This window comes from Dasypus novemcinctus, chromosome 23 (assembly GCF_030445035.2).
Source record: "Dasypus novemcinctus isolate mDasNov1 chromosome 23, mDasNov1.1.hap2, whole genome shotgun sequence".
NCBI lineage: Eukaryota > Metazoa > Chordata > Mammalia > Cingulata > Dasypodidae > Dasypus > Dasypus novemcinctus.
The window spans coordinates 32,577,487-32,595,134 of NC_080695.1; the positions used below are offsets into that span (position 1 = coordinate 32,577,487).

The 17,648-nt window shown below is 40.3% G+C and overlaps 1 protein-coding gene across 1 annotated transcript in view; it reads right to left on the reverse strand.

Annotated features, from left to right (window-relative positions):
- Positions 1–3,315: 3,315 nt before the first annotated feature.
- Positions 3,316–17,648, reverse strand: part of HS3ST4 (heparan sulfate-glucosamine 3-sulfotransferase 4) — a 529,209-nt gene continuing 514,876 nt past the window's right edge. Inside the window, exon 2 of the mRNA XM_004450451.2 lies at positions 3,316–6,653. Coding sequence (XP_004450508.1) covers positions 6,017–6,653 — 637 coding nt within the window. The 3' untranslated portion in view covers positions 3,316–6,016. The remainder of the gene's footprint in view (positions 6,654–17,648) is intronic.

Genomic DNA, 17,648 nt, shown 5'->3' on the forward strand with positions numbered 1-17,648 from the left:
CTTCTTTAAAATAAATATTTAAAAACCAGCAAGATAATTTTGCATCTATAAAATGAAGACAGAAGATGTACACTCTGAAGCACCTTCACTCCAAAGTTTTCATCTCCACTCTATTGTCCTGAGCATGAATTCCTGCATCAACTTTCTGGTTCTCTCTTCAGAGCAACTTGAAGATTCTCCCTGTTTTTTCTCTCCTGGAGAAATGCCACAGTACACAGTTCCTGATGCATGTGGGATGGATAGTCTGATATCTTTGTAAGGGGAGGCTTCTTTCAGTAGAGATGATGGAATATATGGGTGCAGAAAGACAAGTGTGAAGAGCAAGAAAATGAAGACCAAAATGAGCTGTTTTGAAGGCACCCTTTAAGAAGATCTGCTAAGAAGCATTCCTGGGGCCATGTGGCTAATAAAAGAAATCTCAACCTCTCCAGGTGTCAAAGAAGGTCTCATATTGAATGTAAATGTTTATTTTCATTTGCAAAAGGGTCAGGGATTCTTGAGCCTAGACAGAAGTGTCAACCCAAATTAGTTCCAAGTCTCACATTAGGTCCCAATTATGCCCCACAATTTCACAACAATAAAGTGAGTGATGATGAAGATCTTTCTGATCCCTAGACACAACAGGCTGGTCTAGCTCTAGGCTTCCAGAATCAGAGCCCCTCCCCCACCCCATACATATTAAGTCCTCCTCACTTGGGCCTTCCTCTCATTCCATACTCAAGGTTCTTTTAGATACAAAAAGTCCCAAGGCTCACTCACACAGAACCAAACAGAGATGGTCTTTGGCTGAAAGTGAAGATGAAGTTTTCAAATTTCCAGGCTACGCATTATGTCCTTGGAGCTTTGACTCTTAAACTTTACATAAAGTACAAAGGTGGCTGAGCTTAGAGAAAGTTCTCACATGTTTCTGGAAATAAGCTGGGTTTGAGGAGGATCTCCTCAGATTCTTTGTGTAACAAATTGGAATGCTGAGAGATGAATTTATATGATTTCTAGCTTCTCAAAGGAGGGAGGATGTGTCATTTTCAGACATAAGAAATACATGAAGTATATGTCCTCTAACAGAAGGTGAGCAAAACTGTCTAGTGTTCTTGGATACCAGACTGGTTCATTCAGTCTTTTATTCTAAAAGATAAGTATAGTGTGGCCAAGTGGTAGTTGAACAGGATATGGCGGAGAGCAAAGGAGATTTGCCTTGACAGATGCTCCAGCATAGAATGGGAGAATATACATGAAAGAAACACTCATAATATAAGATTTACACTCATATGAGCGTGGATACCAAGAGTGCTACAGAAGCATAAAACACGATGGGGGAGTAATAACCAACTAAGGAAAGGGAAGACCATCAGGTATTTATGGCATTCATGACCACATCCAGTAGCATTTTGTTCTATCTCAAATTATGAGGCTCTTCGTATGCTTCAGGAATAGGGTAAAGCACAAAGTGATGGACATTTAAAAACACAAGAAGAAGCTTTTGCATTTGAATGTCTGCAATTCAGACAGCTTGGTGCTACTGGGAGATTGTTTTTTTTTCTTCTGGAATTGGCTCTGAGCAAAATCAATGATGATTCACATTTTCTTACCACTCTCAGAAGTGTTCAGAAGAGTAAAACAGAAGTCTCACTTGAAGATATCACTCTTGGAACACTGTAAAGGAATATTGTCCTGGACCTCTTATTATTCTTCATCATAATTGTTATCATGATCATCATCAAGATCACTATCTATCATCATCACCATAATATCTTCATCATAACCTGTTCTGCTAAATCAGCATCACTACCACCATCACCACCATCTTCATCATCATCTGCTCAGCTAAATCAGCATCACCACTGCCATCACCATCGTCATCATCATTGTAATCTGCTCTGCAGCATCACCACTGCTAACATGATCCTCGTCATTTTATCATAATCATCATCCTTTCTGTCAATGGAGCACAGTATTCCTTTCTATTGCCTGCCCATCCATTAATTCATTTTGATCATTACTACAACTCTGTATGGTAGGCAGGGTAGGGATTAAATTCACTCAATTTGGAAATGTGAAATCTAAGATTCAGATTGGTAAAGCTATTTACCTAAGACACAAAGACAAAGATAAAGCCCAGTTATATGTGTAGAGGTTTCCTTTGGGGACTAGTGGGCTTGTGGGCAAGTGTATGGGAGGAAGGAAGAAAGACAGAAAACTGGAAGAAACAAAGAATTGAGGTTTTTAAAAAAGTGAGACTGAGCTTATAACTTCTTTTTCCGTGGGACTGAGCAGGCCACATTCTCCTAAAATTTAAAGTTTTACTAAGGGGCTCCTGAAGTATGTACGAAACTCCCTGTGAGTGGACATGTCTTTACTACTCTAAAACCAAACGGGGTACAGAAATGGGGCTGCTAAATGCTTTTGTTATTGCTGTTGTTGTTGTGAGCCAGTAAGTTTAAATTGCAAGGTCTAGTCTATTTTATCTTTTAGACACAGAGATGAATATGGAGCAAAAATGAGATGAATATGGGAGCAATGACAGCTGCAATATTTGGAAAGATGAATTTTTTCCCCTCATCTCCGAACCACATGCAGCTACCTTTCCAGAGCTGTGAATCATCCATTTGAGAGAAGGGAGGGGGATAGAAAATTAAATATAATTTATGCTTTGCTAATTGAAATCAAATACAAAATTCAATCTCCTGTGAGTTGTAATGCTCACGTTTAAATAGGGTAGAAATATTATTAACCTGACTCTATTTTAGCAGGCTGGCTTAGCTTTTTCAGATAGAAAAATTTTTTTGCAAGTTTCCCCACTGATAAAGGGGACATGGCTTAGTAGCTTATTTCCAGAGTCATAAGGATCAAGCTAGAGTAGACACTGCAGAAAATAGAACTTAAGTATGTCAAGTTTGTATTCTTTTCAGAACCAAGAGTTTTCAACCGTATCACCAATAGACTCTTAAAAATAAAAATCCTCAAGATCACAAAGCCTGAGCCTCTGCCCTCTTTCTCTAGAGAATTTCAGTATACTGTGTATGTAAGAATGTGTAGATATTTTAAGGGGGAGAGGGCTCCTTTTATTTCCCACCTCAGAGTGTTTTGTTAAATATTGATTAACTGAATTCAAAAATGGATTTGCTCATCATATTTATGTCTCTTCCATAGGGAACTGGACTTCTTCTTAAGGACACACACTATCTTTCTTTGGATGTAGTACTTAAGGTCTTGATGTTCTGGGCTTGAGGAGATAGGCAGACAGCCAGGGAGATGGAAAATGAGATGTAGGTATGATTGAAGTCTGTAAGAGATGAGTGTAGATTAGAGCAATTCTTTTTTTTTTTTTTAAAGATTTATTTTTTATTCCCCCCCCCTCCCGTTATCTACTTTCTGCATCCATTCACTGTGTGTTCTTCTGTATCCGCTCCCATTCTTGTCAGTGGCATGGGGAATCTGTGTCTCTTTTTGTTATGTCATCTTGCTGCATCAGCTCTCCGTGTGTGCAGCAACACTCCTGGGCAGGCTGTGCTTTTGTCGTGTGGGGCGGCTCACTTTGTGGGATGTACTCCTTGCATGTGGGCTCCCCTACACAGGGGCACCCCTGCATGGCACGGCACTCTTTGCGTGCATCAGCATTGTGTGTGGCCAGCTCACCACACAGGTCAGGAGGTCCTGGGTTTGAACCCTGGACCTCCCATATGGTAGGCAGCCACTCTATCAGTTGATCCAAATCTGCTTCCCAATAGTCATTCTTTACCAACAAAGAACCTTCTTTAAAGCTTTCCTATGAACAGATACTTCTTTGGTTGCCTAAGATATAATATTGCCCATTATTTATTTTGCCACTGAACTCCAAAAGCAACCACATTCCTCCAGGAAAGCCACAAATTCTGGAGGCCTCTTCCCTTGGAAGTAATTCCCACAAAATCCTAAGGAGGATGAGAGGAAGGAAAGGAAAGCAACAAAGGGCACAGGCAAGATTTTGTTTCAACTGTCCTCAATCCCAGTTTCCATAAGAATATTTTTGAAAGGACAGATGCCAGAACCAAACCCTCAGGATTCTTATTCATCAATAAGTCTGAAATGAAGCCCAGGAATCTGTACTTTGGAAAAACCCCAGAGCTGATTGTGATGTGTAACAAAGGCTGAAACCCACTACTTTCTCTGCTTATAAAACAAGGTCCTAAATCAGCCAGCCTCACAATATACCGTTCTGGACAACCATGCATTTTCTTCCGTCAATTATGTGTATATGCATTTGTGTGTATACATATACACACTTGTATACAAACATATAGGTGTGTGTATATATGTACATAAACATATATGTGTATATATTATGTATATATTTTCATCTATCCTTTATTTTACATTGGTAATGAAGGTGTATCTCTTGCCTTCAGTTCAATAACAACTTTCTCATCTGAAAAAAAAGTTTTTATTTGTAAGGCTATTTCTAAATCTGGCATGTAAGTTCATTCCTTTCCAGGATTGCTTAAGTTAGGAAAAGTCACACTTCTTTCAGGATTCCATTCTCTGCACTGTTTCAAGATCCATCCTGCCCTAAAGACAGAATCCTCTGGGCCTTTCTATCTACTTTAGAGAAGATGTGCTCCCAGCAGGCCAGGATGTTGGGGGCGGGGGCGCGGGGTGGAGGTGACCAACACAAACACGCCATAGGAACCCATTAATCAGGTTGCATTAAGCTTTATAACAACACAATTTGCATTTAGCGGGAGAAATGACAGTGTAATAACAGCTGAACAAATTTAACTCCCCCCTTCATACATATTTCCAATTTTCCCAGAACAATTCCTGGTTTAGGAGATCTGTGAACAAGTGCTTTATGTCAAATGCTGCACTTTAATATAATCAAATGAATGGAAAGAGACACTTAATTCAGGAGCCCTTGATGGAGGCATCTGCAGACAGCCCTGCCCCGTCCCCCCCAAGTTGATCTGAAAAATGGAGTCAGCCTTCTTGCCACTGTCCCAATGTGTGCCATCTCTGAATAGGGCAAATGAAACATGAGATAACCAGGTGGGGGTCATGGTGGGGTAAATAGAAAGGGCTGCAGAATTGTGCCTGCTCCTCTCTTCATTGTGTTGCTAAGGATTATTCAGGACAAAAGCCATGCCATCATAGTCTTTGCCCCTCTGGGGACACTAGAGGACAGAGCCCATTCAAATAGCAATGTTCAGAACTATGGTGCTGGGGTAGAGGGCCTTGAGATAAGGGTATTTTCCAAAAAGTGGGCTCACTTTCTTTTTTCAGATATGGCCACTGATCTTTGCCAACCTTGGGATTCTGCACTCACCTGCAGTCCCACCACTCTGAGAACAGCCCTGCAGACCTAATTCTATCACAGGGGCATATGCTAAGCTCCTCCACAACCTGGGAGACTCATGAAGAGAGAACCAAGCCCTGGAACCAAGGCTTCCAAGGGCATCAGGTTTATGTTGGTGAGGAATGTGCATGCCTCTGCCTTTGTACTGTGGGATGGAGGAAAATCAAAGGGTTGTGGTATGAGGCCTTTAAGGAGAAGGGTAGAGACACCTGCAAGGGAGACACTTGCTCCCTAGGAGTCCTGGATAGCATTCTGGAGAGAGAGCCAAAGCAGAGATTTATATAGCAGATGCTTATGCTGAAGATTAGAACCCAGGGTCTCCAAACAAAGCAGACCTCTCTCTCTATCATTCAAAAAAACATTCCTGGCATTGCTGCTGACCTTGATAGCTATTTATCCTCTGTCCTCAGTCTCTATTAGCTAGCAGAAGATAAGGATTATCAGTGGGTTCTAGTGGCCATCTGGTCAATCGGATGCTGCTGTCTAACCAGACCTGATTCCTCCTTGGGCATGCCTGGGATCATCCACCCCTTTGCTTAAGCCAACAGTGTTGCAGACAAATCCTGCTGGGGAGAAAGAGGAAATCTACTTGGTACTCCAACAAGCCTCAAGCTGCAGAGGGGGTTACAAGACTCAGGTAAGGAGCCTCCTTAGCTATTTACTAGCCTTCCCTCCATATCTTTAGCCTCATTTGTCACTCTCTTCCTGTTCCCACTGGAAGTCTTCACCAGTCATTTGGTAAAACATCATGTTGAAGGGTTTATAGAATTTCCGTAGTCTGTGGATCACATCTGGGTCGATGTGGGGATGAGTCCGACCTTTACTCTTCCCTAAACACCTCGGGGCACTACTGTCTTCTGGCTTTTTTAGGCAAGGGAACCCCTTAGTTTTGTTGAAATAGAAATGTTTCTCAGTCACAACACGCGTGAGGCCTAGAAAATCCTGCACTTTGGCCATTTCCCCAGCAGGGTCCACTATGAGTCGCTCACCACTGACAAAGAGGATCTGAGAGAGGGGAAAATACTGGAGCCAGTTTTCCAGGTGCAGAGCATAGATCCCTATTCGAATGGCACTCCAAGACGCATCGATCAGCCCCAGGGTCCGATTTTTGAAGGCCAGCACCTCGAAGGTAGGGATCTCAGGTTTCTTTGACAGCGTCTGAGTGTAGTCGGAGATGGCCCTGGTCACTGGGTTTCGCACCACCACAATCAATTTGATGTCCTTGGCCATGGAGTGGATACGCTTGGGAGCTTCATTTGTCACAAAGTAACTTGGTGTCTTTTCCATGGTTATCTGCCCATCCAAAGTCTTAGGCATCACATTTCTGGAAGAGGGAGGAAAAAGGAAGAGAGCAGTTATTCCTATACAGAAATATTTTAACATTTGGTCTATCACAAAATGTGTGAAATAACTAACCTAGTGGGAAGCCACCAAACTAATTGATAAATACTTGGAAGCTCTTTTTTTTTAACTATATGACCTGACTATAGTACTGAGTCCTGACTATTAAAGCCAAGCATTCTTTCTTGGGAACCATATATATCTGGGTTTAAATCACTGCTCTACTTCTTATCAGTTCTATTTAACCCAGTTAAGTACTTAATTTTTCTATGCATTAGTCTTATAATCTCTGAAATGGAGATAATGATAGCAGGTACTGCACACTGTAGTTAAAGGATTAAAGGAGATAATGCTGTATTTTCCATAGATTCTGGCAAATGTATGAGCTCAGTATAGTAAGGACACAACAATAATTGTTGTAATGGCTTTCAGAAAATTTCTGAGCTCAACAAGACTTCAAAGACTATCTCATCCATGGGTTGGCAAACTATTGCCTGCCTCCTGTTTTTGCATGAACTACAGCTGAGAATGATTTTTACATTTTTAAGTGTTTGAAAAAATCAAAGTAATAATTATACTTTGCTGCATGAAATTCACATTTCAGTGTCCATAAATAAAGTTTTATTAGAACATAGCCACATATTGATTTATAAATTGTCTATGGCTGCTTTTGCACTAAAACAGCAGAGTTGAGAAGTTGCTATGGAGACCATATGGTTGGTAAAGCCTAAAGTATTACTATCTAGCCCTTTAAGAAAAAGTTCACTGACCTCTGATCTAGTTCAAAGGTATTATTGTACAAATGGGGCCATGAAGCCCAAGAATAGGGAATGGACATGGGAATGAGACAGGTTTTGTGACCTTAGCAAGTGGAGTCACATTCCCAGGCCTTCATATCCTCATTTCTAAAGTAAAACTAACATTAAGATTCTGTGGAGAATAAAATGGCATATAGGGTGAGGGCATCTAGCATAGGTTTGGTTCAATATATGGGGATTTTCTTCTTTCTTTTCTCCCAAGGTTACCCAGTAAGCCAGTTATAGACCCCAAGCATGGGTCCATCCATGTCTCTGTATTCCTTTGCCAACATTGCTTCCTCACATCCACCCCTCTGTCTTTGATCACCTGCAGAGTGATATTGTCTCATCTGGGAGCGTCAAGATATTAAAGGGGTACATTGCCATTTGTCCCCTAGTTCCTATGTGGCAAGCCCATCATTGACAAAGAGAGGCTCAGGATCCTATTATACAGTCAATTTGCTATAGGCATATGTAGACCAAAGTTAATTGACGATAAACCTGTTCAATACCTATCGGTACAGCAGGCCATCTGCCACCATGTGCTTCATTAAGTTCTGAGCCTTGCACCAAAGTGGTACATTTAGGATTACACAAGACCTCTTTGTTATGATGACATGCTTTTAAATGTCTCAGCTAATAAAACTTAATACAGACGAAGATCCCTTAACTTCCCCTACCATAATTAAATTTATTTACTATCGTGTGTGTGGAGAAAGAATGACTTTTCTTTTATCTCTAATTCACATGCTCTGTCAATAATTAATTGCTACTGGGTTTTGAGCCTTCTCAGCAAGCACTTTTATTAGGCTAGAGGAGTTTGCCTGGTGGAGAAATTAACATAGGGCTAGATGTTTTTAGAGCATAATGGCTGGATGGCATGGAGTTTTCAGATCAGAGCAATAGCTCTAGCTATAAATAATCATGCTCATCTTGGACTGACATATTCTCTAAAGTATTTTGAGTGTTTTACGTTTGTGTGCCTGTTTGGCCCTTACCAGTTCTAACTGTCTCATTTGGAGAAGGACTAAGGGACACAGTCAGTCCTGACGACCTTATGTCACCTTGATGATGTTACTCTACCCATTTTGATACTCGATTTTCTCATCCAAAAAATGGGGTTAATAAGAGTCCACTCCTCATAGGGTTTTAATGAAGATTAAATGTAATAATGCATACAAATCACTTAGGAGAGTATGCAATTAATGCCAGGATTTTTTTTTTAACTTAAGGCAGCTACACAAAAGTGTTCTCACAGCAATTCTTAGGGTAGGGCCAGGAAAACTATTTACTTTTGACCAAATAGTAAAACTGAACTACATGGGACTAAGGAACTGATCTAAACCAATGAATATTCTTATTCAAGTCAATATCATCAACCTCACTTCCTGATCTGGAGGCTAGTAACCAATAAGGGAGCTGCTATTAGTTCAGGCTTAGTTGGGGAACATACTGATATGTTCCAATTTCATTTCAATTGGAGAGAAGTATTCCCTTATTTTACTGTGGGACTCATACAATATTATAAAAATATTGAATATATGATCCTCTCCAGATTTTCATCCCTTAGATGTATTTTCTTGTTTTTTTTTTTTTCATTTTTCTTTAGTATTGGGGCAGCCACTACGTTTTTCTTATCATCTATTCTTTATCATTCACTTTTAGACCTCAGTGATTTCCTTTACATTGAGCCCAGTTAAAATTCATCTTGTTCATTTCAGCTAACTGTGACAGCTTGTGGATATTTGTGGATCTTGAAATGGTCCTAACTTATATGTCAGTGGGTGTAGAACTATAAGCGTGTGCCTACCTTAGTGCTGGTTGAAAAAGGGAATGAAGGGAGGGGGCATTAGAGAAGCCACTGAAGAAGAAGTCTAAATGGTTTGATCTCATTACAAATAAATGTTAAATCATTTAATTTAGGAGTGTTCCTATATTGGAGGCACAAACCGTGAAAACATCTTTCTGAGTCAAGATGCAACTTTTGCTGCACTAGTTACCTAGGATATTTTGCCCATAAAAAGATACCCAGTAGCTGCTCAAAATCTATGTAATTGTTCCTCTTCCCAAAACTGATTCCAAAGCATTCATTCATTCATTCATTCCGTAATGTATAGAGGTTACTTCAGGTAACATAATAAGGAACGAAGCAGATATAGTTTCTTCCTCAGCAAAGTCTAGTCACTACATTTGATACATGTAGAGCTCTTCAGAGATTCACATAATTATTTGAATCAACAGGGCTGGTATCATTATTATTCCAATTTTGCAAAGAATAAAGCAGGCTCAGAAATTAAAGACAGTTTTCAAGGCCACACTGAGCAAGTTTGTCTTTTATTTCTAAGTCCTGTGGCTCAGTAAAAGTAACTCCACACTACTGTCTCTTCCTAAAGCCAGATCCAGATGAATACAAGGCGCTCAGTAAATAACTGATGAATTAATGGATGAATGCCAAACCATTAACCTCCTTCCTCCCCTTCTGGGGGAGAATTCTATAAATACCTGAACTAAAGGTAGGGTTTGCTGTGATTGGTTTTGTTGCTCTAAGAAGACTTTTCTCAGGCCTTACCCACTAACCAATGCTCTTACCTGGGCTCTCAATCCAGATTCTATTTCCACATCCATCCTAATTTCCTTCTTCCTATAAATCTAGAGGAGGCATCTTTCCTACTGTCTAAGACCAACCCCTCCATTTGGGCTTTAAATCTTATACTCACTCCCTTCTTCAGGATTTTTCGCCCCCAATTCCCTTTTCTCCTGGTAAGTAAGTTCTTCTAAACTGGTCTGACATGTCAAGATGCTTACACATGTCAAAATGCTCATATTTCCACATCTTAGTGTGCTTGAGGAGTAGAGAAAGACTAGAGTTGTAAGAGGGGAGTGAGCAAAGTCGTATGAATGTATGAAGTAAGTTCAGGAAAATAGAAAAGGAACAGACAATAGAGGGTCTTATAGGCCATGGGAGAGTCACTGAAGAATAGCAATCAGGAGAATATGGCAGCATTTACATTTTAAAAGATTCATTCTGACTGTTTCACTGAGAATAGACAGGCTGTGGCACAAGTAGAAGGGAAAAGAGCTATGAGGAGGCCATTTCAGGAGACCAAGGTAGAGATGGGAATGACATGGATGCAAGGGAGAGGGCTGCATGTTAAGAAGTGCTTGGATTCTGGACATATCTTGAAAGTGGGGCCAACAGTCCTTAATAATGGGTTGGATGTAGGTGTGAAAGGTCATGAATTACTCCAAGATCATTGATTTGAGCTCTTCCTTGAATGTAGTATAGTTTATTCACATGGAGAGTTTGCTAGGAAAGAAACAAATTTGGGGAAACAATACTAAGTGTAATTTTGGATGTGTTAATTTGATATCCATTATATACTCAATTGGAGATGTTGTTGAGATCTTAATTTAGGAGTCTGAAATTCAAGGGTGACCCAGATTGGAAGTATATATTTATGTCACGTGCACACATTCCATCTGTCAGGGATAACTTCTCCCTCTTTATCTTTGTAGTGAAAGATGGGATTTGCCTTTGGCCTATTTTGGGAGTACTTTTGAATAGGAAAGATTTTGGAGGTTGGTATGCATGCAAAGTCTTTTTTTAAGTGTCCATTACAAAGATCAAGTCACTAAATCCTTTTTATTCCCAGAGTCTTTGATAATGACCTGTGTTATAGAATTTAGCATATTGTCATCATATGATTTGTTTCCATGCCCTTCATGACTAGGCTCCATTTCTTTTTTCTTTTTTTCTTTTTTTAGGCACCAGGGGCTGGGAATTGAACCCGAGACCTCCTATGTAGGAAGCTGGTACTCAACCACTGAGTCACATTGGCTCCCCTGAGTTGTTTTTTTTTATTTGTTTTGCTTGTTGTTTTTTTTTTTTTTTTAAGGAGGCATTTAAAATTCCAGGATCTCCCATGGGGGAAGCAGGTGCTCTACTTCTTGAGCCACATCCACTCCCTAGACTGTTTCTCGAAACCAGGGCAATATTTTATGCATCTTTGTATTCCCAATGTTTACCATACCTGCCACATAGTATATGCCCAATATTTTGGGGGAGTTATTGGATGAATAAATTAATGGCATACAGATAAATAAATGCTCCCTGGAAGTCAGGACAATTCAATTGGAGCAGTTGGGAGGACATAGTTCCTCTACCTTGATTTTCCATGCATGGGGTTGAACATGGGGATGTCTGAGTTCCATGCCATCCTTGTCTGAAAGACCACGCACTTCCCTGTGAGCCAGATGGCAAGAAAATGCTGCATCTGGGCTTGGAACAGCTCATTAACAGTATCTTGGGTGCTCAGAGCAGCTGTGACATCAGCGTCAATACACAGTCCTGAAGCTAGAATCACTCCGCAAAATCGCACAGCTGCTTTCATAGCTCCCAAATGTTTATGAGACATCAGACAATTCAACCCACCCCACCCCCACTGAGAGTGGTGCCTTGCTAAGCACAAATCCATCTAAATGCAGGTCAGAGTCTGGGGGCCTCAGGGGAAACAATCATAATAACAGTTATCCAGAGCAGTCAGGAGTGCCAGAGTTTACTAAGTGCTCATTATAGGCTATGCTTCCTTGTTAAAGGTTCACATTCAAAGGCCAGAACAACTTCTCAAAGTACTTTCAGACATTAGACTCTACAGCCTAGTGGTTAAGAGTATGGACTCGAGCCAGATGTTCTGAGTTTGAATGTACTTATTGCCTATGTGACTCTGGATAACTTACTTAAACCAAGTAGTTTGTGTCTCAGTTTCATTATCTGGAAAACAGACATCACCATCATCATACTTTCCTCATAGGAATATTGTAAGGATGAAATGAGTTAATAACTAGGAGAGTGCCTCACACACAGTAGGTTCTCAATACATTAGAATTTTCAAAACTACTCTCGTAACAAGACACTATTTTTATCCTCACTTAAGAGATAAAGAATTTGAGGCCAACTGAGATTGATTCGTTTGCCCAAAGCCATGAGAAGAAGATTTGGGATATGATCCCAGGTCTGCCTGACACCACAATTTAAGCTCTTAATTACTGTCTGGCAATGATTAAACATGCTGAAACAGAGGCTCAACAATGTTACATGATTTGGCCAAGGTCACTCTGCTAATAGGCAGCAACATGGAATCGTAAAATGAAACTCATTATGTGTACTGAAAAGGTAGACTGTCAGAGACTTAGCATGGAGAGTTACAGTAGCACAGGCCAGACTCCCTAGAAATTCTTGCCAGATCAAGCTACATTGTTCAATTTGTGATATCTCTCTCTGGGGCCTCTTCAACTGAAGTGAATGGATGCCATCATGAATGCCCAGGGAGAAAGCAATCACCCGTGTTAGATATGAAGGGCCCATTCTATCTGGAAGGGTCAGTGGAAGATCTTGGCTTTGGCTCACCTGAATTAAAGGTACTTGGGCACCTTACACTTTCCTAAATGCATTATCCAGCAGAACAAATGGTGCATAAATTAGCAGTATTTCTCTGAGCCCTCTTGATGAACTGTAACCCAAGGGAATGGTGCTTATAGAAAGGGCAAGAGATAAGGCCATTTCCCCTGAATTGAGGAAAGAAACTCACTTAGCAACTCACTTGAGCACCTGCTGCCTGCCAAGCACTGAGCAAGGTAAATGCATGTGTTATCCTGGTTAAACTTTAAAAGTATCATATGATTCATCAAGATCTTTATAGAGATGTGGAAATTGAGGATCAGAGACACAGTGAACTCTGCCCAAGGTCACATAGTCAGAATTTGCTCTACCCAGTTATTTTGGAAATTTCACTGTGCTTTTCAAACCCAAATTCATGAATCCTGGATTCCATGAAGGTGAAAAGTAAAACCATTCAGAAACCTATAGCTTATATGGGTACTGAAGAAAAGCAGGCTGCCATAGGGCCGTCTGATTCTTGGCCAAATTAAACTTGAGAAATAAGGAGTCCTGAGTTGTAGTTCTGATACAACAACTAATTTGCTGAATGACTTTAGGAATGAGACTTTCCCTCTAGGGACCTCAAGATTTTGTGCAATGAAAGGACTATGTTAATATTGATCCATTTATTCCATCAAGTATTTACTGGTATTTACTATATATCAGATGTCAGGTATGCATGGTCCCTGCCCTTCAGTGGGCGGTAAGTTTTTGAGGGCAAGGCCTGAATCTTGAATCTTGTCCCACTAGCACAAAACCTAGACAGGAGTGAGTTTGTTGATTGCTACAGCTTTAATATGCCATGGTGTAACATAATCTGAAGTTCAGATGGGACATACATCTCTGCTGTGGGCAGAGGTCTCTTTTCAAACATAGTGATATCTGCTGAGTCTCAGCTCCATTCCCAGATGCCTAAAACAGAGAGAAAAAGGAAACAGAAATGTGTGGGACAGAGGAGAGGAAAAGGAAGAAGAGGATGAGAGGCAAAGAACGATGGAGATCAGAAGGGAGAGGGAGGAGAAATAAAGAAAACAAGTAGGAGAAGAGCCAGGAAGAAGAGGGAGGAACTAGGCTTTGAAAATGTGCAAAACAAAAAAATTCAATAACTAGAAAAGAATGAGGAAAGCATTCCAGTTTTCAGAAAACATTTGACCAAATGGTGAATTGAAAACAGAAAACCCAGGCCTCAGTGATTCCTTTGTTTAAAAGTTTGTGCCAAGCAGGGGCACATAAGTTAGACTTAGAAAGTTTAGGATAATCTTTATCTAAGACATTTCACTATGGTAGCAGGGTCATCAACCTGAGTGAGGCAGGCTGAGAAGGTAGGTACTCCTTATTCCTTTGTTACCAATCAATAAAAAAGCCCCTGAGGCTCAGAGAAGTAAGTCCCTTGTCTAAGATCACACAGCCTATATGTGGCAGAGTTAGGATTTGAAACCCAGCAGAGCCTGTGCTGCTCACCACTGTTCAAAAGAGAGAAAGTCCTTAGTGGAAAGAGATCATGAAGGAGGGCACATGACAGTGAAGTCTCAAGTGCAGAATTGAGGGTTGGGAGGCATTCTTCCTCTGAGACAAAAGAAATGGGTGTTGATAAGGTCTTAAGATTTGGCAGTTGAGAATTTTCTGTCTGGTGGCTTTGATATTCCCAGTTGTAGAGTTGAAGGGTCATTTGCTAAGCCTAAGGGCTCAGGGAGTGGGGCTAGGACTCAAAGAGAACAAATGTAGCCAGATGATATATTAATAATTATGGATTATGGTGACCTATTGAGAAATTATCCTAAGTTTGTTTCTGCTTCCAGAGATTCATCTGGAAGAGAAGGCAGAGAATTCATCACTCACCCTGCACTCTCCAGCACACATCTCTATCTGCAAGGAGGTCAGCTAGTCCTTTATTTATTTCCAAGGTCTACCTAATTTTTATTCCCCAGGGGAGGTGAGCAACTTTTCTGATTTATAGGCTAAAGAATAAGCTTATTGACACATTAAAATACCTAGGACAAACCCATTGAGAAGCCTTTGTGTTTCAAAGACCTACATCTTAATCCAAAATTTATCAACCTCAGTGCTACTGACATTTTGGGATGGATAATTCTTCATTCTGGGGTTTATCCTGGGCATTGTAAGTTGTAATCAGCATCTCTGACCTCCACTCACTAGATGCCAGAAGATCCCCCCAGTTGTGGCTGTAAAAAATGTCTCTAGACATTGTCAAAATCAATCCCAGCAGAGAAAAACTGGTCTAAACAAAGTGCCTGGATTTGAATCTGGGCTCTATCACTTATTAGCTGTTGGATTTGGGGCAAGTTACTTAACCTCTCTGTGCCTAGATTTCTCCATTCATAAAATGGGGATGATTATAATTCTAATGATAATGATAATAATAATAATAGTGATAGTAATAATACATATCTCAGAAATTTGTTTTGAAAATGAAATGAGTTAATATACATGCTGTTTTTATGGTCTGACACATAATAAACACTATTTAAGCATTTGCTCTTTGTGGCATTGTTATACATTGTTATACCACTGAGACAAGTAATCTGCAGGAGTCAGGAGGCTGTTGTCTAATTCCTGGAATAGTCAAAATCTGAGATTGTTGAACATAATACCCTGCATATGGGAAATCTGACTGTACAGATATTTTGTCTGCATGTGAACTAAGTTCTAATTCTTCTAGGACCTTGTGGTCAAGTTTGGCAGAGAGGGAGTTAGGATACCAACAGAGCCAAACTTCACATGACCAAGTGAAAATCAAGGCCATTCCTATGTCCCTGGGCTGCTCCCTGCAAGGTGTCAGAGGTGGCTCTGAATAATGACTGATAAAGAACGCAAGAGAACTATTAAGGGACATTGAGGATCTAGCTGAAGTCAAAAACCATAATTTCAGTAGACCAAGTGTACATTTAAGGCTTGTGCTAGGCCAGTGTGGCAGAATGATCAGAGACAAGGAAATTGAGGATGCTTGTGAGTGTTTGAGACTTGCAGCAAATTCAGACTCAAGCTGGGTGAGAGTGAAGGAGTGCAGGGGGGAGATGATGGACAAGAAATCAAGGGACTAGAGGTCTGGTTGTAGAGTTTGGAAATTAAGTGTTGACTACCTTCTTAGGTATAATGTGAAGCGAAACCTGAATTCTCTGTATATTTTTCCTGAGGGTTCTGCTGAAGCAGTAACAATACTTGCAGGAATTTCTCAAGGTTTCATCAAAACGAATAAGGTGAGTGGCCAGGATTTCAGTAGGTGCCAGCAAAAGGAAAGGGGAGAAAGGATTGTATTAAATGCTATGCAGGCTCTACCTCCATGACTAGTGGGAAAGCTCCAGCAAAGGGAGGAAGGCGCTAGGGAAAACTGACTCTTGCTTCTCTTCAAGAGACCTAGGTATACAACAGAAAGAGAGAGAGAAAGAGAATATGGGAATATTCTCCATTCCATGGGGAAAATTACTTGGAACAACCTGTTCATTACTCACCTCTGAGGATCCCTAGTGTTTTGTACCACTTTTTGTGGAACTGATCTCAAAGGATCAGACATTAAGGACACAGATTATCTCAAGGCAGCTTCCTCTCTCTTTGTGGCCAGAGACACAATAAAGAAAACAAAACTGAAAAAATAGAAAATAACTTTTCAGGTCATATTCAGCTCTATAGCAGGTTGGCTTATTGTTTTTCAAAGTAGCTCTGCTCTTTCAAATGAGTTCAATGAGGACTTCATAGTTTTTCAACTCTACTGGTGCTTTCAAGTTCTAATAGTCAGGACTGATCATACATAATATTAAAGCTCCCACATCAATGTCTCTGGATAAGACCCCAAAGAGAAACTGGCCTGATGGATTCAGTTTATGTGGCACCTTCTCTGTAGGTCAGAAGAGGGTTTAGGTGTCATGGGTTAGTCCAATGTCCCCTGGAGTTGTCAGAAACGCCAATCTATCACAGAGTTGAATGTCTTCATCCTCACTCTCTTAACACTTTTCCCTATTGAGTTCTTGTACTATATACATTCCCTTTCATGGGATCTAAGTTTTGGAACCAATTTAACTTATCCAAGTAATTATATACTTATGTTTGATATTTTATGTATCAGAAATATGTACAATTGATTATCAATATATCTTAGCAGGAAAATACCAAGGTCACTATACCGTGACAAACTTTAGCCACACACAAGAAGAAAATTATTTATTTGTCCCTTAAACTGGCAACCATGGTGTGTTTGGCCCTGTGCTAGTGTTAGGAGATAAAACGAAGAGTAAGTTCTTATCCTCATGAGATTTCCATTTTCTGAAATGGTAAAAATAGTTTGAGGGGTATATCCTTATCTTGTCAGACTCATAGAAGTTCATGAGTTGGGAATCATTGATGAAGGGGCAATTTGATTCCAAAGTCCATAATTACGTCCCCCTGAGTTCATTCTCATATTGACAAAAGGCTAATGTTGGACTTTGGGGTCCCATCTCTGAACAATACTTGCTTAAACAACTCATTCCATGTATCTGATCCTCAGATGTCAAAAGGGTAATAATTTTATTCATTTATAAGAAAGGATATCAAGCAACTTGGTACAGACAAAGGATTGATAAATGCTCCATCTATCAATCACCACCAGTGTAATGTAGCACGTAGAGGTACAAACAAATGTATCTGCTGAGTGGGTGAAGGTAAAGAGCCCATGTGTAAATGGTGACTGTGATTCACAGAAACCTACCCCTCCAACAAGCAGTAAGACAATCCAATCATAGAGCACCAA